The 25881-nt window shown below is 45.7% G+C and overlaps 1 protein-coding gene across 2 annotated transcripts in view; it reads right to left on the bottom strand.

The window, feature by feature from the left end:
• The window catches only part of Dock2 (dedicator of cytokinesis 2), a 414772-nt gene that overhangs the window by 76930 nt on the left and 311961 nt on the right, over positions 1-25881 (bottom strand). Inside the window, exons 28-32 of one of the 2 annotated variants that reach the window (XM_038325610.1) lie at positions 21895-21993; positions 20066-20160; positions 8601-8679; positions 2137-2237; positions 1987-2045 (exon numbers count right to left, since the gene is read on the bottom strand). In XM_038325610.1, coding sequence (XP_038181538.1) covers positions 1987-2045; positions 2137-2237; positions 8601-8679; positions 20066-20160; positions 21895-21993 — 433 coding nt within the window. Of the gene's footprint in view, positions 1-1986; positions 2046-2136; positions 2238-8600; positions 8680-18890; positions 18983-20065; positions 20161-21894; positions 21994-25881 lie in introns of those variants that run through there. The other variant, XM_038325611.1, reaches the window with a different exon arrangement.

The raw sequence follows: 25881 nt of genomic DNA, 5'->3' as shown, positions 1-25881 counted from the left end.
GCAATGGTGTTAGGTTTGGAACACGCAATGTTGCACACGGGCTCCAGTATTAAAGGCTTGGTTTCTAGCTGGTGTCAAGTATTTTCTGGAGGAGAATTAAACTTTAAAAGGCAGGGCCTGACGGCAAGAAGTAGGTCTGCGGCTGTGTGTCACTGTAGGGTAGGGGTAGGACTGTGTTTTGCCACCCCCAACTCATTTTCTTTCCACCATGATCTGAGGAGCCTCTGTTGCACACCCCTGAGCTGCCGTAAGGTTCACCACAAGCTCTGAATTCACAGAGCCAAGGCAGGTGGGCTGAAGCCTCTGAAACCACAAGGCAAATTAAGGAATGGTCTTGGCTATTCTGGTCCTAGTTACAAAAAGCTAGCTAACACAAATGAGAAATGAGACAAAGTATTTCTGATAGCCCTGTCCTTATCCAAAGTTGCCAAAGGATGTGATAAAGAAAATATTCCCTAGGGGAACATCATCATATCTGAAGAGGATTTTATAGCCACAACTGGAGACAGTGCCACCAGCAACTTAGAGGATAGAGCTCAGACCCAGTACCCGAGGATGACCCCTACAGTCAAAGGTTATCCTACTCTGAATGTTGGCAGTACCTGCCCTGTAGAATCTCTATGGGTTACAGGGCTCTCCCTACTTCACTCTTTCAGATTACTGTCTGAACCCCATTCTTTGAGTCTTATGGTATATACTAGACTGGGATTTGGTGACAAATGGGTCAGCACAGCCCAATTAGGTTCAATCTTATTGGACCAGAATAAGAATAGGAATAAAAATTTGGATGTATGTGTGCAGACCTCCACAGCTACATTCACTACAGTCTTTCTCTTAAGACTTTTACAGGAACTTTGTGAGACAGTGTTAATTCCTTTACTTAGGCCAAGGGATGTTAAACTCTCTTGCTTGATGCTAGCTTGTACATGACTTGGCAAGGCCCCAAGCAGACCTGCAACCGTCTCTCCTGAGCCTAGTTCCTTTGCTCTGCTTTAGTCTCTGAGACAACTCGTGACTTCCCTATCATTAAGTTTATAGTCTTAGCTGGGGTCTGATGTCACCAACATCCACAGAAACCATACTGGTATTCCACCTACTGTACTATACGCCCCCTCCTAGCAGAGGATAGACCTTACTCTAAAAGTTATTCAGAGCATCTGATGGGAGCCAGAACACATGAAGAGTTCTGGGGAAGTGGGAAACAAAGTCCAGGATGGTCATAGAGGTTAAAGCCAAGAGACAAATCCCCTTATCAATGCCTCTACTGCTGAGGGCCAATAACTAAGCCCAGGGCAGAACAACTGAATTGTACACAAGAGTCAAAGAGAAAACCAAATGTCAGAGATGGACTTCCTCACGCTCCACTGACTCATCCATCTATCTATCATGCAGAACTTGATCCATAAGCAAGATTAATGGCTCCTGTGCTTATGGAATGCAAACTATACTCTGAGACTTCTGGTTGTCCGAGCTCAAGCAAGCAACTTCTCACTTTGAGTTTCCGGATCGGAAAGAGAAAGGAGAGTGGTTCTAAAGGATGCACTATGAGGTTTCTGTGGGATCTCTTTAGTCCATGCCTCACTCGGAATGTCAGCAAGGTCCCTCCCCCTCATCTCTCCCTTCACCATGAACCACAAGCCAGCCCTTCAGTTCACTGTGACTGTGAACAGCTTCTGGAGTCATTCCTGGGAGGATCTATTCTCCCACCCTGTGAGGTCCAAACGTATTTAGGGGCCACATCACACAAGAAGCAGGATGCAGAACAGTGACCTCCAATCAGCAACAAGCATTCCCGTGACATATGCGGACCACTCCCACAGCAGCCCTGCCTTCTCCTCCCTCCTACAAATTCCCGTTTGACTCCATAGGTCTTCAGGAACATCACACAGAAGCAGATTCACTGGGAAGGACAGGGTGGGGGTTGATCTTCTGGAAGGCACTGGAAGCAGGCAGATGCATCTTTCCAGCACAGGCGTGCCTACTCACCAAGCTTATACCACATATCACGGATGGAGAAGCCAATGAGCCGTCTCATGTCCCCGTACCTGGAAGAAGCAAAAATGCCGGCTTCAAACCCCGTTCCAGTGCATTTCATGACGCCCTGCCCCCCTCAGGAGATCCAAGAATGCAACATACTTATTCAGGATTTTGTTGTACTTAGCGTGCGTGAACTGCTCCAGCTGCAGAGAGTCCTGGGTGATAAAAGCCACTGCCAGATGAAAATAGTTGTTCCACAGCTGTGAAAGAAAGAGGAGAACCGCTATGGAGAGGGCCTGAAAGAGGGGACGCATATTAAACACGGTGTGACGTGAATAATTTATGAAGATGGCAGACGACAGAGGCGAGGCCAGTTTAATTGTGTGCTCTGCAATTTCCTAACTGGCACAGACCCTGAAATTAACATCCTGGCCGAAGCAAGGACAATGAGTGGCTTTCTCTAGGCGCTGGCCATGCCTTTCCCCTCTCTGACAATGGGCTTGGCGGAGGAGAATTTTAGAGCTGGGTTCTTGTGGCGGTGGTGGTTTTGTTGATTTGGCTTTTGAAAGACGAATAACTCACCCCAACTGGTGAGCTGATTCCTGCCCTGAAATTATAGGTGTGTGGAAGTTAAGACTACTTGGGAAATCAGAGCTTCCTGCAATAGCACCCTCCCTGATCAACCTGACAAATCTTAGGAGCCAGCCTGCAATCCATTCTGACTTAATTTGCCTTCCTCTCTGTTCAATGATCTGGAAGCCTGGTTCTGGGACCATCAGCAGCGTCACACCTTCAGTGGGGGAGGGAGTGAAGCCCTGAGACATGGGTACCAAAACACACTCAGTGAGGATGATTCCCTTTCTACCGGCTTGTATGTCCTCAGCTGCTGTAAGTCTTCCAGGTGTATGATCTGCTGCTGACTGGGAAGGAGACTGGTGGAATCCGCTCCCCGAACTGGCTGTGAGCCAGAGCAGAACACTCAATACATCCATATGGAAAGTATTCAGAAGGATAAGCACGGGGATGACAATACTGATATGGGCCACAGACCGGGAAGATGAAGGTCCAGATTGGGTGTTATCGAGCCTCGGCAAACTCATCTGCAAAGTTGGGGTGACCTGGTACTCACTGCAGAGGGCTGCAGTGAAGGCAGCGTGAGATGATGTGTCGACCGGGCATGAACCCCAGTGAGAACTTGCAAGAATTTGTCGGTCTCGTTGTTTCTTTTTCATTATCCAAGTGGATCCTTTTGTACCAAAGCAGAGCCTAGCCACTCGGATGCTCAAGGGGGAGTGTATTAAGATGCCTGGCTTGCTACGTCTTTGTATCCTGTGTAGCAAAAGGACAGACCCAGCAGCAGGAGAGACTGCCCTGCAGTGGAATGGGGCACCTTCCACTCAAGCAGGCCCATCCCAGGCTGCAAATAGCCATCACTGCCATGACCATGACTGCTCAAAGCCATATCTTCCACAGGCCTAGAGGTCTAATTTCAGAAAATATCAGGCCGGGGGGTGGGGAGGTCCCATTTTCCATGAGTTACACAGCTTAATGTCAAAGCAAGAAACCCTAAAAACCAGATGTGTCACGTGACCACACATAGCTCTATCACTAGTGGACATAAGGAGAATTTAGTTATTTTTAATTAACCAAAAGAAGTCATAAAAGTAACATACATATGGCTTTTTCAAAGTTCAAAGAGCAAATGTTTCAATAACAAAACATCATTCTTCTACCCTGTCTTGAAGCATAGCCTAACGGAAAATGGAAAGTAATGTCTTGGTATCTTCTTAGAGAATGTCCATGTCTCAATCAATACACATGCGGGCATCCTTCAAAAACAGGCATACTGTTCTCTGCTTTTCTCTTTACCTGTCCCTATTGTGATTCTCCAGTACTGACAGGATCTGCTTTACTGTCTTTCCGTGCCGCATAGTATTCTTGCTGTAAAGGCAACTTCTTCACCTTCAACCCTTCCCCTACACAGAGACATGACCTTGGCCCCACTTCGCTTCCTCCAGCAGTAGCACTGCACTAACCCCCTCACTGGTGCCTCTTTCTGCCGAGAATCTCTCTGTGTGGTGTGCATTCCTAGGACTGGAATCACAGAGCCGCAGGACAGAGACAAGTAGCTCTCTTTACTGTTTGTTTTTGTGGCTACTGCCCGGATGCTTTCCAGGACTACGATCTAATGACCATCTCCACTGTCGGGAGCACTGTCAGAAGCATGCTACCCTACCTGTGTGAGACTCCAGTCCTTCAGGTTCCTTCACCTGGAAAATGAGGATAATGGGCCCCAAAGGGTGTAGTTATAAGGACTAAATGAGGAAATCCTGCCCAGCAACCTCCATGGACTCTAGCAATATAGGTTTAGATATCAATTCCTACATCAACCTTCCCAGTAATGCACACTAAAGCAAATCGGCTGGCATCCATCCTCATTACACCTGTGCACAGTGTTCATGACATATTCTAAACCAAAGACTTTACTTTCAATCTTCACTACCGAATGTAAAGGTCATAGAGACAAAGACTTCATTTACTTGGATCACCTTGATACATAGGATATTTAGCTATATGCCTGACCCAGCGTGTATCACAGCAGTATTTGTGAAATGAGTTCACAGTGAAAGGCCACAAAAAATTTTCTATGTATTCTTATCAACCCCTCTAAAGAGCTGGAGAGATGGCTCAGTGGTTAAGGGCTCTGGCTGCTCTAGTGGAGGATTTGGGTTCAGTTTGCAGTATCCATACAGCAATATACAACTGACTCAAGGGGGTCTGGTACCCTCTTCTGGTCTCTGTGGGTACCATCCATACATATACACATATACACATACATATACACATATGCACATACATACACACATATACACATACATATACACATATGCACATACATATACACATATACACACATATACACATATATACACATATGCACATACATATACGCATATACACATACATATACACATATGCACATATACACATACATATACACATACACACATACATAATTTAAAAATAATAAATTCAAATCCCTCTGAGAAATGACAAAATTTGTGTTTTTCTCCTCATTTAGACATCAAAAAACTGAGGGCTACAGGGAAAAAAATTGCTCCATCCTACTGGTGAATGTAGCATTGAGAGCCAAGTAGATCTCACTCCTGAACTCTGTTGCTTTTAAAAAGTGTTAAATTAAATTACCACATGATTGTGGTACAATTTCGCAGGTTCCAACGGGAAGTGTAGATACAAGTATACCACTGTATATCCACTACCCAAACATTCATCGATTCTTTGTGGTAAATGACTCTTGTCTAGTTACTTTAAGATATACATAGCTACTTCCACAAAATTGACTCTCATAGACTCTACATACGAACGCACTCACCAAGTATGTGTCTTTCTGCATTTGGCTTGTTTCATTTAGCACAATGTTCTTAGCATCTATTTAAGCTAAGACAAAAGGTTTATTTTCTATGGCTGAACAGTATTCCACTGTGCATAGGGCATTTCCTTTATGCCTTGCTCTGTTGATGGACAAGTACACAGATGCCATGTTCATAGTATGGCAATAAACAAAGGAATCAATAATGTCCCTTGGCACTGATTTCCTTTTGAGTCTATGCTTAGTGGGGGAGTTGCAGAACTCCATGATGAAGTAGCCTGGGCCCTCAGCACAGGCCCTGCAAGGTTAATCCATATCTTCTTTTGATCTCTGTGACCTTGAAAACAGCAATGAGCAGCAAGTCCCAGCATCCAGAGGGCACCATTGATCTCAGCTCCCAGCAGAAACCATCATTTCTTTAATGCCCAGGCCTTGGCGCCTTTGGAGTGGCACCCATGGAACTATTGGCTTTTTGCCCTTTGATTACAAAACCACCACTCAGAGGAGAGGTTGGGGCTAATCTCCTTTCCCTGGCCCCTGCTCTGCACAGAGGCAGTTCCTGCTGGTATCACATGCATAATACATGAACCCACAAGGAGGAGTCAGGGTGTTCCAGGCAGGGTGCAGAAAACAAATCCATTCTTACAAGGGGGAGGAAAAGATGGGGGTGGGATAAAGAAAAAGAAAAAGACTGAAAACTGACCCAGTTTGGGGGATACTTTTTGCTAAATATTTGTGGAAGCCTCATTAAAAAGAATTATTTGATTCTGTGTTCCCAGCTCCTTTTCACCGTTTACAGAATCCTGTGGGTGTGACAGCCTCAGGCCATGCTGTGTGATCAAAAAGCAGCTTCCCCGTTGGCTTGCCTGTCAAGAACTGACCTGAGTTCCTAGCCCTGATGTTTGTAAGGTCCCTGCTGATCACCACTGCTACCAATGCTGCCACCACTGCCGCCACCACCATCGCCATCACAATCATCATCCTCACTATCATCATCACCATCATCACCATCATCATCATCACCACCACCACCATCATCATCATCACCACCACCATCATCATCATCACCATCATCAAATTGATGCTAGCAAGGTAACATTCGTTAAATGGCTCTTATGTTGCCAGGACCATTCTAAGTGTGTTACAGGAATCAATTCACCTAGAGCTGTTCAAAGAGATAGCCGTAAATGGCATCTTCATTTAGCATTGAAGAATCCAAGGCACAGAGCTGTGTAGTACTTTACCTAAATAATCACACCATTCGTAAGTCTAATCTTTGCACACATGGGATGTCTGTTTCCCAGGGCTCTTTCATTTGTAATTTTTCTTTCAGGAAAGTTGTAAGGAACCTAAAAGAATGGCATAGAAGACTGGACCTCATCCTGTCATGGGTAAGGACCTCTCTAAGACCATGGAGAAGAGTGGCAGTCAGACCAGCAGGTCCCGAGGCTGGAATTGCTGACACCAGGGGAAAATGACAAACCAGCTGGCTTTTTATGTTCACATACTGCCTCTCTGGCCCCTGGGTATGTTGTCCCTCCAAACACAATGGCAATATCCACTTCTCTGAACAGGCTTGTAAGTGGAGCCTGTGGGTATCTGTGCTACATTTTCAGGAAAAGAAAACCTTTCTCTTGAACAGCCAGAGTGATGTGTTTCATTGCCCTGTGAAAGATATATCATCTGGAGAGAAACCCTCACCTACGATTGTAGTGACACTCTCAATCTAGAATGTGGCCATGGTTCACATGGCAGCCTACATCAGCCACTGCAGGTTCTAATCTTAAATGCATCACTGCATTGACTAGCTCTCTGCGCATGGCTTTTGGGTCTCACTCCTGCAACTTAAAGAGGAAGCTAGCTGGCAGCAGTATAAAACTTTCAGGGCAGCTGGATGACCCTAGCACGATTTCTTATGACCTGCCATATAAAATATGGGGAAATGGCAGCTGTTCTTCTTACGAACATCAGTCACTTCAGGTCCCTGATCTGAATGCAAGGTCATGGGAGAGAGCAAGAACCTTGTTCAAAGAGGACCTTTATCCCTTCAGTCCAGCAAAGGCTCAACCCATCTTCCCAGCAGGGTGCATGGCACAGGTCTCAACCCAAGTGTCACCTCCCCCAGGAGACACAATGTGCATCAGGCACAGAGCACAGAGTGGCTGAGAATACAAGGCTTTTATTCTCGTGTAGTCACATCTTACCTGAAGGGGGAAAGAAGACATGTATGGGGACACAGGAGCAAGAGTGATGACCTCAAATGGCAATCAGTGCCACAAAGACGCTCGAGAGGCCCAGATGTGACTTCATGGCCTCAGGGTCACTGGACGAAGCTCAGAGAGGAGCCAGGCATGGCAGGCTCTTTAAGGAGCAACTATTCTGATGGCAGCTGACTGGTAAGCTTCTCCCAGCATGCTACTGGGCTGGGAGGGCAGCTGGCATTTTACAGACGCATCACTCAGGTGGGATGACAGCCTTGCCTGAGCCGCTGAGCTAGAGAGGCCAGTGTGTTGGAAACACAGCATCTCAGATGAGCAGGCAGGAAACAGCGTAGCCCTGAGTTACTACGCTAGGTGACTTCCGTTTACTTAGTCTCTACTACCAGAGGCTCTAAGGTTGAGACTTTTCTGGAGGGGGTTATTTGAGGTGCAGTGGAGTCCTGCAGTCATGCATGCACAGCAGTATAGACTTTCCCATCAGGGTTTGAGGAGCGCGTTCTTTGTGTGATGTCTAAGTAGACACATCACTCTACTTACCCTAGGGACATTCTTATCATCCCCCTGAATGTCTCAGAGATTCTGAGTCTTGGCTGAGTGCGCGCGCGCACACACACACACACACACACACACACACACACACACACACACCCCAAAATGACTTTTGGAGGAATTGGAAAGTCACAGAGATATTCTTGAAAGCTTTACTGTAAATCATACTTCAGGGTCTGTGACTGGCTGTTTCTAGGCACCAATGAACAAAACAGTAAGAAAACGTTACATTTTTAAATGGTGGCACCTGCTGGAGGGAGAGTAAAGGAGAGCCTCTATTGTGGGAGGTCACATTTGCATATGTGTCCCTGTCAAAGCTTCAAAGCTCTGCCTGCCCACTCCCCACTTCCTTTCTGCAGCATCTCCAGAGACACAAGGCTCCTGTGTGCTTGTAGGTGGTTGGTGGAGTTATCAGCCCAATGATGCCAGGAAGGCCCTGAGCATCTCCAGCACCTCACACTCACCTGGAACTCAAAGTTTGTATGTTCAAGAAACTTCTGGTTCATAGTTTCTGCAAACTTGTTGATCGCTCTCAGGAAGACCCTGAAAGAGGAAACAAGGTTACTAGACCACTCGCACCTCCCCTCTTTCTCTTCTTCACAGCTAAAATTTCCTCATTTTCTCCCTGGGCAGGGTTGGTCTTCAGATGAGGACGGCTGCAGGTCAACACAGGGGCTGCGGCTGCCTTGCTACAACTCAACAGCTGTCTATTAGACTTTTTAGGAATTTGTCTTATTTAACATTCAGCCTCTTAAAAGCTTATGGCTGAAAAACCCATGCCATCCGGAAATGAAATAAAGAAAGATCCTTCCCTTGCCCACACAACAGCCAACGTTCCATGGGATCCTGTCACCTGAGAAGGCTGCCACCAACATGTGGGTGAGCACCGTTTCAAAGGTCCCCTTAGAAGTGTCTCTACGAGGGATATTTTAAGGATGTCGTTTTGATAAATGGCATTACACAATGACTGCGGTTTCATAGCTTGCATGTTTCGCTCAATAATAAATCCTGCGCTCCTTTCACGCCAGTGAGTGCAGCTGCACGTCATTGTTTTTAATCACCAAAGAGCATTCCCCACTTTGGCTGCAGCTCAGTTTATTTAATCAGTTTCTTATTGATGGGCCATTTTGTGGTTTCTCAGATTTTTTTTCCCCTAATAGACAATGTTCCCGTGATCACTCTTCCACGGACCTTGCACCTCCTTTAAGCAGCTCATTCCTAGTCCTTCTTCGGAGACGTGGCGCTAGTCAAATCTCATTCACGTTTCACATTCTGGTGCCTGCTGACAAAATGCACCCTGCAGGTCTCTCTGATCTCCTGACTCCCTTTCTCCTTCCATGCCGACTGTCTACAGCCTCCCTGTCATTCTCAGGGACACCTTGTCCTATGGGACAGCCCCACCCTTAACCATTGCTGACCTTCATGGTTCTCCACTTCCCATGGACAATTAGAACCCTCTCTTTACACCCAATGACCTTGATTCTTTGGCCCTGACCTTTCTTCCTATGCTTATTTTTTTCCTATTCCCCTGGGATTCAGATCACTTCCTGAGTACTTAGTGACATATTTTCGTTTTATCGCCTGTCCCAATTCTGCTAAGTTAAAATTATGCTTTTCTGGTGTCTACTTGAGGATTCCTGTCCAACCTCTAGGCATCGTGATGTCATTTTTGTCATTTATAAATGTGCTGGGACACGTTCCTTATTATCCTGGAACATACAAAGCCCAGGGCTGCAAGTTGAAAACACCCAGAATGCACTACTTCCTCTTTTTGTTGTTGTTTTGGTTTGGGGTTTTTTTGTTTTCATTTTTAATAATTTTTATTGTTTTTATTGAGCTATACATTTTTCTCCGCTCCCCTCCCTTCTGCCTCCTTCCCCTTTACCCCCTTCCATGACCACTACATTCCCAATTTTCTCAGGAGATCTTGTGTTTTTCTCCTTTCTATGTAGATCCATGTAAGTCTCTCTAGGGAGGAACCTCTTTGTTGTCTAGGTTCTCTGGGGTTTTAGCCTGTAGGCTGGTATTTCTTTGCTTTATATCTAAAAGCCACTTATGAGTGAGTAATATTATATTTGCCTTCCTGGGTCTGAGTTACCTCACTCAATATGATGTTTTCTAGATCCATCTATTTGCTCACAAATTTCAAGATGTCATTATTATTATTTATTTTTATTACTGTGTAGTACTCCATTGTGTAAATGTACCACGTTTTCTTTATTCAGTCTTCAGTTGAGGCACATCTAGGTTGTTTCCAGGTTCTGGCTATGACAAATAATGATGCTATAAACATAGTTGAGCACATGTCCTTGTGGTATGACTGAGCATCCTTTGGATATATACCCAACCGCAGTATTGATGGGTCTTGAGGTTGATTGCCGTGAGCCGTTCGTTCACAAGGTGGGGTCCTAAGCATGCCCCTTTGCAGCTTCAATTGCACACTCCGTGTGATCCCGGAGGATGCATCTGAATGGCTCAGGATCTGTTTCCTCCATCAGAGCACACTTTCCTAGGCATTGGGAACATCTCTTACTTTCCCAATTTGGGCTTGCTTTCCCAATTTGTTTCTTTTTCCTAGGCCTCTCCTGGCCTCCAGCTTGTCTCTAAGCTCTCTGCTTTTGACGCCAAAGCTGAGTCTCATAGACTTCCTGTCCCCACTCCCTCTTCTCTTGGTAGTTGGTAGTTTTCCTGTGGAAGCAAAGGACAGTACCCTTTGAACTTGCTACTGGAAGAGGGAAGAGATTCAGCTCTGATAACATTGTTTTTGGCTTTGCCTCCTAGCCAGCACTCTGCCTGTCTGGGCACATCCTCAGCAGATCCAGAGCCACCTACTTCATTCACCCCGCTGCTACAGATGGGGACAAAGGCATAGTCATGACTCTTCTGGAGTTTTACAGCTGCCCCCCCAACTGAGAAGTGCCGAGACTTAGGATTCTGCCTTCTTTTCTCAGTACTACGGAGTGAACTCAGACCCTTAAGCTCACTAGGCAACACTCTACCACCTTGATCCCACCATTTCTGATGAGCAGCAGGCAATCATTGTCTCCTTGTCCTCTGAATGGCTGGTCCCAGGAAATACATACAGCCTGCCTGAGGCACCAGGGGAGTACAAAATAGGAAGTACAGATAAGTATGGGCAATAATTTGACTTCCATTCTGCTTGGGAGCCTCTAAGAGAGCTTATACAACACATTTGCACATCAGAAGTGTCCCCTCCTAGGAGACAAATAAATTGGGCTATTAATACCACTGCCACAACTCAGTGGTGAGAAACTGTTCCTGGGTATCACTCATTCCAAGGTAACAGTGTATTTACACACACACACACACACACACACACACACACACACACACACACACATACACACACCCCTCCTGCAGATGTACTGAGTACCTCAAAGCCAGAGAAATCCCAGAAAATAAAAAAAGGAGGCTCTTAGGACATATGGGGGCTGCATATAAAAGCTGATGTTGTATTTTGGCTGGGTTGAACAAGATGAGTACTCCAGTATTTGCCTTGTGGGGCCCTGCTTGTCTATTGGGCTGTGGCAGCAATTCATTAACTACTTGACACGTTCTTTGCTAAGGGAAACAAAGGTGTTGGGGTCACAGAATTTGAAGCATGCACATACCCCTAAATGTGATTTCTGACTTCAACACTTTCCAGCTCTGTGGATTTGGGTCATGCTACTATCCTTCTGAAGTCTCCGGTTCCTCCTTGCTACACAGGGATGAGGGAACCATTCCTGGGAGTTGCTGCTGCAGGGAATGATGGGTAAGTGCCTGGTGAGTACCAATCATAGTACCCAACCAAGAACCTGCAGCTACACAATGGTTTGTGAGGGCTTTGAATCCTTCTGGTTGCCCAAATCTCCTTCTAAACTCAGACACAAATAGTTGAAAAGACAACCAACAGACAAGAGCTATCCAACAACCAGGTTTGAGCCAGGTAGGACCACACAACAACAGAAATGGGAAAATCCCACAAAATCCACCACCCTGTCAGGCTGTCAAAGAGCAGGATTTCTCTGGTTTTGCTTTTTTTGCTGTTTGCTAAGATGCCTTTGAAACAACATCTATATTTTCTCCTTAAAGATTAGTTATCTGATTCTCTAGATGGAAGTGCATTGAGTGCCTGTCATGCTGTGTATAAACATCTCAGGAGCTGATATGTGATACCCAAATGAGGGCTTTATACATTCTTGCTAGCAACAAAACTATCGGCACCTCCAGAATAGACATTATTTAGGTTGTCAGTTTAAACCTGTCTGGGATGCCCAGAGGCTAGCGAACAGCCTTGTGCTGCTGGTGGCAAGAATCAGGTGTATCCCCTCCTCCTGGCTTCTCTGATAGCCACATGCTGAATGTAAAAATCCCACTTAACTCTTTGTTGTGTTTAAGATAGGAAGTGTAAGGCTTTTTCCTTCTTTTAAAAAATTGTTCTCAAGTGGTTGCAAATAAAAAACACACTCAACTCTCTGTTGCTCTTAGCAATGAACATAAGTTGTTTAAAACAAAGTTCATTTTCAAATCTCAACCGAACACCTCTTATGCATGGTGTGTTAGCAGGCTCCATGGAATCCAGAGTGTCGGCTCTGCACCAGGCCCAGTGCATGGAGTTACTGCAAGGGCAACAGCAAGCTTTGCCTGGTCAACTTCCCACCCTTCTGAACTAGGACCTTGACCATCCCAGAATCTCACTGGCATCATCTATTAAGAGGAACCATGTGTGAAGACCCAATTAGATGCAATGCAGGAGCTGGGCGTCCAGTTTCTCTGCACATGGAGGACAAACATCAGTCATTGTTCTCCCGTGTCTAAGCTTGCCGCCACCACCTCTGGCAATGCCACCATTGCTAGAGGCTCGAAGTACTCTGATGTGACAGCACAGCGCCCCCCCCCCCACGGTAACAAGTTGTATGACATGAATAAAAGCAGAAAAGAGAGTGGGGATCCTCTTCTGGAGAGCATCATCCAGGGAGCGAGGACTTCTGTGAGCCCCGCTCTCCTTTGCCCTGTGGTTCAGAGGGTGGAGTTGATTCTATTGGTAAAGCTAAGGCTGACGTAATAGATAAGCCTGAGATGGAACTCTTATGCTTCCCTTGAGTCTGACATACATTTTTCCAGAACCTTTAAGTTGCTCCTATCACAACACCTCAAGGGTCATGCACCAACAGGTTAAAGCAGTGCTCTTAACCTCCCTAAAGCTGCTATCCTTTAAGACAATTCCTCATGTTATAGTGACACCTCCACCATAAAATTACTTTGTTGCTACTTCATAACTGTAATTTTGCTACTGTTATGAATCGTGATGTAAATAGATGATAAGCAATTCCCAAAGGGGTTGTTACCCACAGGTTGAGAACCACTGGGTTAGGGAGAGAGGCAGCATGTCCCAGACTGTCAGGGCATAGCTCACCTAAAGTGCCTCCAGCACTTCCCTAGGGATATAGCAGGCTCACCAAGTCTGGAATCTTATAGCCAGTTGCACTTCAAGATTAGTTGTGCTGTGTGAGGTAAAGAAACCGTGAACCAGCAAGAAGGCTCAGCAGATAAAGGTGTTTGTCATTAAGCCTGCCAAATTGACTTTGGTCCTTAGAACCCATATGGTAGAAGGAGAGAATTGATTTTTGCATATTGTGCTTTGTCCTCTGTCCTCCACACATGCACCATGGCATGTGTCCACTGGCATACATATGCATGCATGCACACACATGTACATACACACACTCACACATACATTAGAAGAAAGCATGACCCGATCTGCCTCTGTCTTTCTCTCCCCCATTTTTTTCTGGTCGAGGTATATCACAGGAGGTGGGGGCTCTAAGAAGGAATACTCACTATAGTCTTGGGTAGGCAGAAGGAGGGGGAATGGGTACCAGCACTTTGCTGTCATGTCCACAGAACCACGATGTGAGTGCAAAGCAGGGTCTGCTCTACTTCCTAGAGCCACCTGTTCTGACCCAGCTGTGCACCCATTATGTGCTTGACACTGTATCTTCCTAGAGTCACCTGTTCTGACCCAGCCGTGTACCCATTATGTGCTTGACACTGTATCTTGACATCGATCACTAGAAAAGATAGTCAAGGTCCAGACTGTATTTGCCTCTTCTGCAAATTCTAGATGAATCAGAACCACAGAAACATAAAAATAAAAACAATTGCTATAAAGTTCTTGCTATGTTCTAACACTGACCTAATAATTACTTTATATAGTCTTTCATCTTAGCCACAGAAACCCCACAGTCCTCTGTGATGGGGACTATTGCTAATCCCATTTTACAGCAAGGAAAACTGAGTCCAGAACAACTAAGGCACTTCCCCAAAGTCAATGGCTATCTAATGAAGGGGTCAGGATTTGAACCCAGAAAGGATCTGTACGCCTCCATGCGGCCTCTGGGTTCTGCTCTCATGAGGGTCACTGCAGGACACATTTCTGTGGTCAAACTTATGACTTCCCTTACCAGAGGAAGCCTCAGGATTAGAGACCGAATGGATCTGTGCCCTCCCTAGAGCCTGAGACACTCAATAAACCCTGATTGACTGTTTTAAGAGAAGCCGTAGAAATGTGTTTAAATCCTAACCCCCTTGAAACGCGATGATTCCAGATCGAGGCACAGATGCAAGAGGGAAAAGAGAGGTTTCCTAGCATAATTGTGTTAATTTACAACATTATGAAGAACTTGATTATTTAAAATGTAAACATGTCATGTAAATCAGATCACGCTGAATGCTGCATCTTACCAAAAAGAAAAATGTTCTACCAGAAAGTGTTTCTTACAGTAGACACGTCATCACCTATGCATACACTAACAGCCTGCAGCCGGGGGAGACACTCAAACCTGGACAACTCCCTTCCTCCACCAACAAGCAGACGCACAGGTAATAGACACATACAAGCGTAAATCAGAGGTAGGAATAGATTAATTACAGCGATATCGATAACAGAGGGAGAGAGACTGCAATGAAGTAAGGAGAGAGAGAGAGAGAGAGGGAGGGAGGGAGGGAGGGAGGGAGGGAGGGAGGGAGGGAGGGGGAGAAAAGAAAGAAAGAAAGAAAGAAGAAAGAAAGAAAGAAAGAAGAAAGAAGGAAGGAAGAAAGAAGGAAAAAATTAGAAGGAGGTAAATAAGGAAAACAAGTTAATTAGTTAAAATGTCCAGGCTAACTTAAGGATACACTCATTATGTAAGTGGGTTGTTTCTTTCTGGAGAACAGAAAACAGTATTTTAGGTGAGTGCCCCACAGGCTCAATCATGGTGCAGGTTCTGTTTGTATATATTCCACAAACTCTCTGCATGACCTTGGCAGGCTGTCTCCCCTTCAGGGCTGCTGTCTGATATCTGTTCAAAGCTCTTCAGATAAATGTCCTGGATACACAGGAAGAAGAAGCCTGGGTCCAGAGCTTGGTTCAGGTCGAATGTCTTCTCTTTTTGTTACAGGCAATACAGCAATGCGTAAGTCAGCATTGTCATTGGTGAAATGCAGATGACTGTGGTCCTACCTCATAAGGTCATCGTGAGAAGCGGGGGAGCTAATGCTGGCAAAGCGTTTACAACAGTGGGCTGATAAGCACTTAATGATATCAGCTATGACATAGCACACAACATGCAGATGTCATGAGCGACCCTCAAGAGCTCCATAACTGGAGACATCCTTGTAGCCAGAATATGAAAGAAATCTACAGACTAAGCTGTTTGAATGCAACAGACATTTAAAGAACAGCCACTGGCAGGGGAGAGGTGACATCAGTGGCCCAAGACTAAGTTGTCATCACTTAGTGATACCAACGCCCTGCTTACTGAAGTCTGACTTGTTATCAGGTACCATACTTCAGGACAGCTCCATACTCCTCAAAAGAGAAACAGAAGACCCTGTAAAATGGACCACAGTTATCCCTCTCCCTAGACTGGGAAGCTGACCCTCCAAGAGGCTAGGAAGGGGAGCTGTGCAGGCCTGGAATCCCTGGACATGAGAGGTTGAGACAGAAGGACCAGGAATTCAAAATCACCTTCTTTAACTGCACAGTGAGTTCAAGGTCAACCTGGGCTACATGAAGTCCCTGTCACACCCTCAAGCCTGTGTTTATAAGACACTGACTGAAATGTAAAGACATGCATTTTACTGCGCGGAGCCATAACTGGCTTTGTTCAGGAGGCAACTCCACTTTCTTCGGTTCCCTGGGTTCCATTCTAATTTTCTAGGTATGCAGACAGAAGGATCTTTTCAGTTGTCGACTTAACACAGAATAGAATTATGTGTGTAGAGAGGGACTATCTAGATCAGGTTGGCTGTGGGCAGATCTCTGAGGGATTTCCTTAATTGGGTTGCGGTGAGAAGACTCACCCTGAATGTGAGTGGCCCCATTCTCTGGGCTGGGTGTTCTGACCGGCTGAGAGTGAGAGAAGGCCAGCCATGCACAGACACACAGACACACAGACACACACACACACAGACACACAGACACACACACACACACAGAGACACACATGCACACACAGAGAGAGACACACATGCACACACACACAGAGACACACATGCACACACACAGACACACACGCACACACAGACACACACACATACACACAGACACACACACAAACACACAGAGACACACATGCACACACAGACACACACACACACACATACTCATTTCTTGTTTGCTATTAGCTAGTTGGGGCACATTGCTGAGAGGTCCTGCCTCGATTTCCCTACAGTAACAGACTGGAAACTGGAATTGCAAGCCTCATACAAACTCTTTCTCAAAGTTGTGTTTGTCAGTGTATTTAATCACAGCAGGTGGAACGAAACCTTGACACATAATGTCTCCGTAGTTCCAACACCTGCTCACACAGGTCACCAAGTCCTTCTCCCAGCATGCCCGGTACACAGCTCCAAAGGGGAAACTTGCCTGGTGAACTCCACCCCTGGCCTCTTATTAGCTCAACTCATCTCGTCCCTTTTCTGCTAGTAACCCGTTCCTCCTACTCACAGCAACTCTGGGTTTTTCTTTGGGGAGCTCCTTTCTCTGTTACTTCCCTGGCTGACTGTTGTTTAGGTAGGATTGGCCACACTATTTCCAGCTCAGAAGGCAGATTGTAAGATCAAAGCCTGACTTAACAATGCCTTTCATTTCTCTGCCACACTGTAACCCAAACCCGCCTTTGAAGGTTAGCCTTGGGAATTACACTGAACTGACTGAAAGAGAAAAAGAAAAAAAAAGTTCCTCCTGGAAGATTTATGGAGATGGCTCAGCACTTCGAAGCATTAGCTGCTCTTCCAGAGGACTCTGGTTCAGTTCTTAGCTCCCACACAGCAGTGCACAGCTGTCTAGAATTCCATTTCAGGGGGATCTGATACCCTCCTCTGACCCCCCCCCATCCACAGACATCAGTCACTCATGTGGCTCACTGGCATATGTGCAGGCAAAATATGCATATATACAATAAAAGGAAATAGATACATTTGCGACCAGTAGAGTCCATTTTCACCCTTCTAAAGGGAGCGTCTATTTGAGAGTGAAGCCGGCAGAGACAAGACTGAGGGAGAAACACTGGTTCTTCTATCATGATCTGATACAGCCAAGCATGAAAACCAGATCCCCAAGGTTCTCAAGTTATCTGAACCAACACATTTTCGACTTTCAAGAGTCCAGATTCCTTTAAGATCCCTGTCAGGAAGTTCCCTGTGAATACAGAGTGTCTCTATGCATGTTCCTGAATGTCATGCCATGCTCTTGCACAGAGTCAAGATGCACATGGAGTTTGCTCTTGAAATGCTCACTGTGTAGAGACTCAACCGTCTCGTGACGAATCAGTCACAGACAGTGAGGACAGCAGCTAACTGGGCATGTAGGCAAACGCTGAAGGGGAAACAGGCTTTCCTGCCCACAAAGGAGTCCCTGGGTTAAGAATTTTCACAGTGCTCCCTCCCATGGGGAGTCGTGTCGAGAGGGAGACAAGGTATCCAGGCAGAGCCAAAACTTATAGAAAATGATACAAGTGTAGAGAAATAGGCAACTGGAAAAGCTGCACATATCCAAAAAGCAAATGATCCCTGTCCTACCTCCTGGATGCATCGTATAATTTGACAGGCTTTCTGTTATCCTCTGGCACGCACTGAAGGGCCATGTGGGACATAGCTGGCAGCCCTGACCTCAATCCAAGATGCCTCACAATCGGCACATGAGCAGCTACACAACCCACAGAGCCAGCACAAAATGAAAATGGGGGTCCCATGATCTAAAACTATTATGAGTCAAGAGATGTTAGCTCATGAACACTAAAGCAAGCATGGGACTGTCCGGGTATGAGGCTCTATGCATCCACACAGGACTCATGCTCAGGAAGCTGGTAGGACACAGGAAGCAGTCTGCATCTGACTCACAATGTGCCTGTGAGAATCATCACTGCAGGGCCAGCCTTTAGCCTGAGAGATGCGAACCCAGGTGGGGTGAGCCCAGGCTAGGAATGCACTGTGCTGCTGGGAGGCGCTCTACAATAAACAGAGATGTACAGACAGATGTCTCCTTCTGCCGTGACAAATCGCTCCTCTGCTCCTGCAGTCCTGAAACCAGTCCAAGAGTTCTGTAGCCAGGTGTCTATCACACGGTAGGCACTTGGGCATCCCGGTAGCGGAAGAACAATTTCCCAGAGATAAGCAGGCATTACAATCAGCTCTCGCAATCATGCAGGAGACAGATCTTCTCAGACTTTATCCAATGATGAAATCATTAATATGTAAAGGTGCATAGTCTTTCCTCCAGTCCTTACACTAAAGAAAATTCGGCTTTTTCTTCTCTACCACTCTCTGGGGACATTTCTGTCTTTGTCAGCCAATACTTGGCCTGCATGATGGAGAACAGAGGCGGTAGGTAAAGGGAGATAAAACTAGAAACCCCCGGCAGATGAAGCATTTTCAATGGTAAAGAACCCGAAATAAATATATGTAGCTAAAGGAAAAGCTAAGAGAAAGGAAGGAAGGAGCGGGGAAGGCCTTGCTGAAGAGAGGACACAGGTAAGTTTTGAGAATGTGATTCTGAGACAGATCCGGGGAACCACAGCATGCAAAAGACACTCGGTGGACAAGGGAGTTGAGGGAGGAGCTATTAGAATGACTGAGTGTTGGGACTTGCATTCACTTTGACAAGATGGTATTAGAAAGACAAAATGAAGGTTGGAATCCTTTGTAATAGCTTCTCCCAGGCTGTGATTGCTCATGTGGGGGTCTGGACTATCCTTGGGTTACACTGATAGTCTACGAAATATGACCAGGTCTTACAGATACAAACACAAATGTATAAGCTATACCCTACATTTCCCCAAAGGCGGATTCGTCTATAAAACATTCCCTCTTATTTGCTCATCTTAAAAGAAATCACATTAGCATATTAAAAGCACCTCCCCCAAGTCCTGTGATGTGGAAACCTGCTTAAAGTTGTCGGACGCTTATCTAATAGACAGCATGGAAAATACTTTATTAACTTAAGTGAACTTTAAAATAAGATAAATCTATAGCATTTCCCTAAAGTTTTCCTATTACAGACAGAGTATCTACTTTAACTGGAACATGAGTGCCACAGAAGGCAGGGGCTACTTAGAGAAGCTTCGGGATTGGTTGGTGATCTCTTTCTCCCTTGTGTTTGAGCACAGAAAGGAAAGGGTCTGTTGACAATTATCCCTTCTCTCCCACCTATTGCTGCCGGTGCTCTTTAACATGGATGGCTAGCACACAGGCGCCACCCCGGAAGCACGGTAGCTCAGCTTTAACATGGATGGCTAGCACACAGGGGCCACCCCGGAAGCACGGTAGCTCAGCTTTAACATGGATGGCTAGCACACAGGCGCCACCCCGGAAGCACGGTAGCTCGGCTTTAACATGGATGGCTAGCACACAGGCGCCACCCCAGAAGCACGGTAGCTCGGCTTACCTGTTCTGAACCATGCTCATGGCCATCCAGTCGCCAGGGTACACGTTCTTCCCGATGAGGTCCTTGAACATGATGAATGTCTCCATCAAGAAGTCCTGCAAAAGTGCCGAGCACACCTGTCACCCCACGTCACAGGACAGACTGCCCCTGTCTCCATCCCGGTGGCTGTTTAAATGCTTTTTTTATGGTCCTTTAGAGGGTCAGATTGGGGAGGGGTCAGGTTTTGGCTAAGGGATTCAAAGTCATTACAAGAGGTTGCAAATGGAAGTTTATAAGTCATCTACCAAGATTCTGCCTCACCAGATATATAAGTGCAATATGAATAATAACTAAAAATGAACTCTCTAAATAAAGCACTATTGGTTCTGTCTTAAAGAATAAAGAAGTAAATGTATTTGCTGATGATTTTGTAATCATCTTCCCAAATATGTATTCAAGAGGTAAATAACCCACACTATATAGCATTGTCTCAGGCCATTGAGCAAACACACTATTATTTAAATGAACATCTAATTAGCAATGCAGAGGCACAGCTAATCCAAATGTCACACATGCATATGAGCTTGTAAAAAAGGGAGTTGGCAAAGGTCTTCCTCTCTTTTAAAGAGGTTCAGAGTGGATTTAAACATTCTCCAGCAGACTTTGCAGCAGGCTAACCTTCATCTTTATCTTTAGAGAAAATAAATTCAGCACAAATCCAGACAGCAAAGTCGAGAACCACCGGTACCACGAGTGTCTTGAGCTGCAGGTAATGAAGCCGGATCCCATAGGTGATTTAGGTAAAGCTTCGCACCCAGAGTGAACCTGCCCAGCTGCAGTTCTTTCCTTAAGCAGTGCTTGTCATGTTCACTGCAACCTCTGCTCAAAGAAAATCTCACCTAAAACCCAATATATGAAGTAGATAAAAGTAGATCAGCTCTGTTTGGGGTGTGTGTGTGTCTGGGTGTGTGTGTGTGTCTTTATGGTAGGGTAGTAAGGAGGTTATATAGCATATCATTTTAGAAACATTGCTTTCAGCTAACTTCTGAAATCCTGAAAATGGCATTGGTTTATTTTCCAGCAAATTTTGTTTCTAGGAAAAAGTCACCTGTGTGGAATAAGGTCACAGCTTCTCCATCATCAGAACGGGGTGATGTCTACCCCACAAGGTTACCAAGGTTACCATGAGGACCAAGCATATACTATATACTGGAGCTTTGCAGAGAACCAAGCTGGTGACTGTCTGCTAAAGGCCTGGTGGTGGTGGTGGGTGTAGCGGATGAGTACTGAGAGGTAAGCTGGGCTCAGGAACCAACTTCCTCTGTACTTGTGTCACGCATAGTGACAGCTGTCTTTTGCTGAGTACTTCCTGCCACTCCTATGATCCCCTCAAAGCCTTGTGACGCACATGTTCCCGTCCCCGGTGCAGAGACAAAAACACAAAACAAAAACAACAACAACAAAAAAAAACAACTGAAGCTTAAGAGAAGTTCACTTGCTTGAGGTCACTGTGGCTAATCCAAGATTCCAACCCAAAATTTTAGGGCTCCAACACGCATGGTCTTAAACCCCAAAGCGTTCATGATTCATCAACAAATGTTTGCTAATGGAATCTAGATGTGGGAGTCACAGCGCTCAACGCTAATGAACTGTAAAATACATTCTAGAAATGAGCCATGCAAGAAAAGGAATCACACATGTATGCCACAATCTTCAACACATATGCTTGAGATCTGTAGGGGAAACTTCTTGTCCCAAACTCAATAAAACAGAGCATGGGATGCCCTGCCCCTCTTCTCTATGTCTTGCCTGATACCCCATGCCCACCCTGCCATGTTCTGCAGACTTACCACAAGGTCTGAGCTGGTCTGGAAGGTCTCAATATAGAAGGAATAGTGTTGGTCGCCCATCTGGTCTAAGATGGCTGTCATACATGCCACAAAGTGACTCTACAAAATAGAAGGGAGAAATAAAATGTAATGACCATGAAACTTGTCCTTTCTGTCTCCTGGACTTCAAACTTGAAAACATATAGTTCTCCCAGGTACTGATGAGACTCTTCTACCAGTGAAGAGTCTCCTCTTCCTGGCGTGTAGACCTCCCTGAGAGGAAATGTCCTCACTGATAATTCATGAAAAAAGCATTCATTAGACCTGTTATGTGCACGAAGCTGTGCCAAGAGCTCCAGATACAAAGCTGAGAACAGATCTCCACTGTTTCATCTCTGTGTTTGCACGTTGGGAACTGTGTCTGTGTGGATGCTAGGAGACTCAGCCCAAGCCAGTCAAGATCCTTGGGGGCAGTCAGCTTCCTTTTCTGGTAAATAATTTTTGTCTGTGTAAATCCCCGTTGTCTCGTCTGTTCCCATATCTACTCCCAGAGGAGTTCCTGGAAAGATCAGCGGCTCCAAGAGCACCATTAAGTGCCTTGCAAGTCTCAGTGGAGAGATCAGCTACTGGATCGCCATGAATCAATCAGCCGTGAGAGCCATGAACACACCTAGCGCCTTCCAGGGTTGGCACTTGTGGGGGCTAAGGAAGATAAAGGAGATGTGAAGAGACAGCCTTTGTCCTTTATGAGGTTATTATTTAGTCAGGAAAGCGTGACTCATGTCCATGAGGAAGGGATTCAGACAAGAGGGAAATCAAGGCTGAGACCTGAGGAGGAGGTGGAGCTTCAAGGGACCCTGGGAATGGAGGAGCCTGACTTATATACTCAGGCCTGCCCCAGAAGGCATCAGTTCAGCCTCTTCTACATCCTCCCTCCCCGAGTAGTGAGAGTCTATGCTGGGCCCTGCTGGCATCTATAAGCAGCACTTGAGGAGATACGTTCTGGGAGCTTGTAAGGAAAGCACTGGCCACTGATCAAGGAGGCTGGAAATGGCATTTTCAAATGTTTCTAGTAGGAACCCATAGGGTACCATCTTGGCCAGAGGAGGTCTCTCTCTGTGGCCCAGCCCAGGACATAAGGTGGGCTGAATGATGGGGTACAGGGGATGCCTAGGGGCTCTCACTGCTTGAAAGTTTCACGTTTGGAAGAAGTAAAGGGGTGTGTGTGTGTGTGTGTGTGTGTGTGTGTGACAGACTACAGCCTTTATTTTAAATATTCTCACGTTGTTTAAAATATATGTAAGCATGCATGCATGCATGCATGTGTATCTGTATACCAGCCTGCCTGTAGGCATGTTCTAGTGCTGGAAGGGCACTGCTAATGGCCCCAGGAAGCCTCCTCTGCATTCCTTGAAAGGTCTCTTAGGTTGACTAAATGGTTTACATGTTCTCAGTTGCCAAACTAGCTCAAACTAGGTACAGGTTCAGGTTCTCATTTGTTTCCTGGTTCTTTTCATTTGTGAGGTTAGGGCTAGCAAGCTTTCCCATTCACAGGGCCAGCTATGCAACCGCACAAGGTGAAAATGTAGGGTCCTCCCTTAAAAACATTGGTAATTTTGGAACAGCAGAGTGGCCTTTTATAAGAAGGAACCCTGTGATAAAAGCCAGTCAGCTGCGCAGGAGCTGGTGGCCACTACACTCACATTGAGTTTAGGAAGCTTGGGCATCTGCCTGAAAGCGACTCTCAGGGTCTTTAGTACATAGGAACCTGCAGCCTTGGGGGGGTGGGGTGGGAAATGTCACCTGCCTGTTATTTCATCCTCAAGCCTCCAGGGGGTGGTAGTGAGTTTGTGAAATTGTTCACTGCTTTCAATCCAGGCTGGAAATAGCCACATCCTGGCTAACTTAACCAGATCCCACTGAAACCAAGAAATTAATTTCATAGCTCTGCCCAGGGTGAATGTAAGAAAGGAAAACTGTAGAGTTTAAAGAGACAGGTATGCGTGTGTGTGTGTGTTTGTGTGTGTGTGTGTGTGTGTGTGTGTGTGTGTGGTGTACATACGCTTCATCTACTCCCTCCATCTCTTCTTTTCCTTCCTTAAATAATTCAGCCTGTGACCACTAGAGGGCTCTCCTTTTCACATGGTAGCTGCCGTGCAGTTTGTTCGGCTTTTTATTTATTCCTACGTGAGCAGACCCACTACACTTCTTGCATATAAACAGTGAAAATTACAACATAAAGGGCTTATTTTTCCTTCATTTGGAGTTATCTTGCCTCTGGTCAAAGGCTGCCTCGTTGTACCAGGAAGGGGGCAACATCCTCTGCAGGTAATTCCACTGCTTTGAGGTAAGAGATATGGGAAGGTTTGATTATTTTTGTCTCTTCTTCATTTTCTTTTATTTTACTAAGTGGTGATCTTGTGGGAGAAAATGTGGTCGTCTCTTGGACAGCAGTTTACTTTAAATCTTGGGCTAATTGAGTGCTGAGCCTGTGAGCTTGTGTGTGTGTGTGTGTGTGTGTGTGTGTGTGTGTGTGTGTATGTGTGTGTGTGTGTGCGGTGAAAATCCACCATTGTCGGAACTGCAGGCTGCCCCAAATGCCTAGATCCGGAAGGCTTGTTATTCCCAATGGCTTGATTTGAATTGGAAGAGGAGAAAATGCAAAGAGCAAACCTCGGAGGAGCTCAAGTTGCTTGGGATTACCTCGAACAGGCTGCGTTCTCCGAGGATTTGCTTAAGGAAACTTCTATGTGGTTTGTTTTTTCTTTTTAATAATGAAATTTTTAATAATGAGAGAGAGGTTTCCCTTCTCCGCTAGAGAGTTTGACCATTTTATGAAATAAAGCCCCGTTGTTTTATTAGGAGTCAGCCAGTGGGTCAGAGTTCCCAGATCCACCAAAATCACTTTTTCCAGCTTGATAATCTCTTTGTCCTGATCAGCACACAGGAAAGCCCAGTTGGGTGCCTTTCCCTAGGATTGGCAGTGCCCTGTGAGGGAAGTTTAGACAAGGCACTCACGTTTGCCTGTTAATCAAAACGCGACTCTGTTTTATTACGAACTGGAAGCATCCTGTTTTTCTACCACAGAACCGAGCTAGCTCACGTTCTTATCGGTCCTAGGATGATCACACAGATGGGGCTAACAGATAGCTGAAATGGAGTGAGTCAGAGGCAGTAGGTTCATTAAAGGGTCTTTTCTAATTGGATGGTCATACGTGCTTTGTCATGTATATGAATATGAATGAAAGAATAATGGGATCCTGCTGTGTTTCTTGGGCAGGTTTCCCTGCCCCTTTACAAGAATTGTCTTCAAGATGGCAATTGCGTCTTGGCCAGCTTCCGTTTTCACAAGTTTGAGACCATGCTTTCGTACCTGCCATGTTTTAAATGCCTGGAGGGATTGCGGGTCATGGTGACAACCAGACTGTTTTTGCCTTGGCAACCACCAGAGCCCTAAGGTTGATGTTGCCCAAACTTTAGATCATTAAAAGTTCAAACTCCCATCCCCACCAGCAGCCTAGAAAATCCTCAGTGTTGCCTGGGGTATACTCAGAGAGTTGGGGGGATCCCCTGTAATCTGGGCCAATTAGAACCCTCTTCTTCTTATTCCTGGCAGAAATTCTATAATCAACATATATTTACTACCAAGCATGAGGCAGCCACTCATCCATACCAAAGCAGCATGCCAGGTGCTTCCATGGGAAATTGCTTCTTGAAACAGAGTACCAGTGGGGCTTGCATATTAAATTCCGGAGAGAAATTGAATCTGAGGCTCTGGCGCAAACCAGGCAGAGGCACCTCACTCCAATCGGGTGGCTTAAAATGTGGCTAATGAATCACAGCACGAAGAGACACAGTTTGAAACTAGGTCAAACGTGTAAAAATAAGTACAATCATTGCAGGCGCTTGGCTGATGAGGGGCTACTTAACACTGTGAGTGGCGGGGCAAATCTGTCGCTATAGGACCTTCTCAGCTCTCCAAGACAATCAATTCTTTTAATTAATTCA

This window comes from Arvicola amphibius, chromosome 4, assembly GCF_903992535.2.
Source record: "Arvicola amphibius chromosome 4, mArvAmp1.2, whole genome shotgun sequence".
Taxonomy (NCBI): Eukaryota; Metazoa; Chordata; class Mammalia; order Rodentia; family Cricetidae; genus Arvicola; species Arvicola amphibius.
This window is presented reverse-complemented; position numbering and strand designations above follow the sequence as displayed.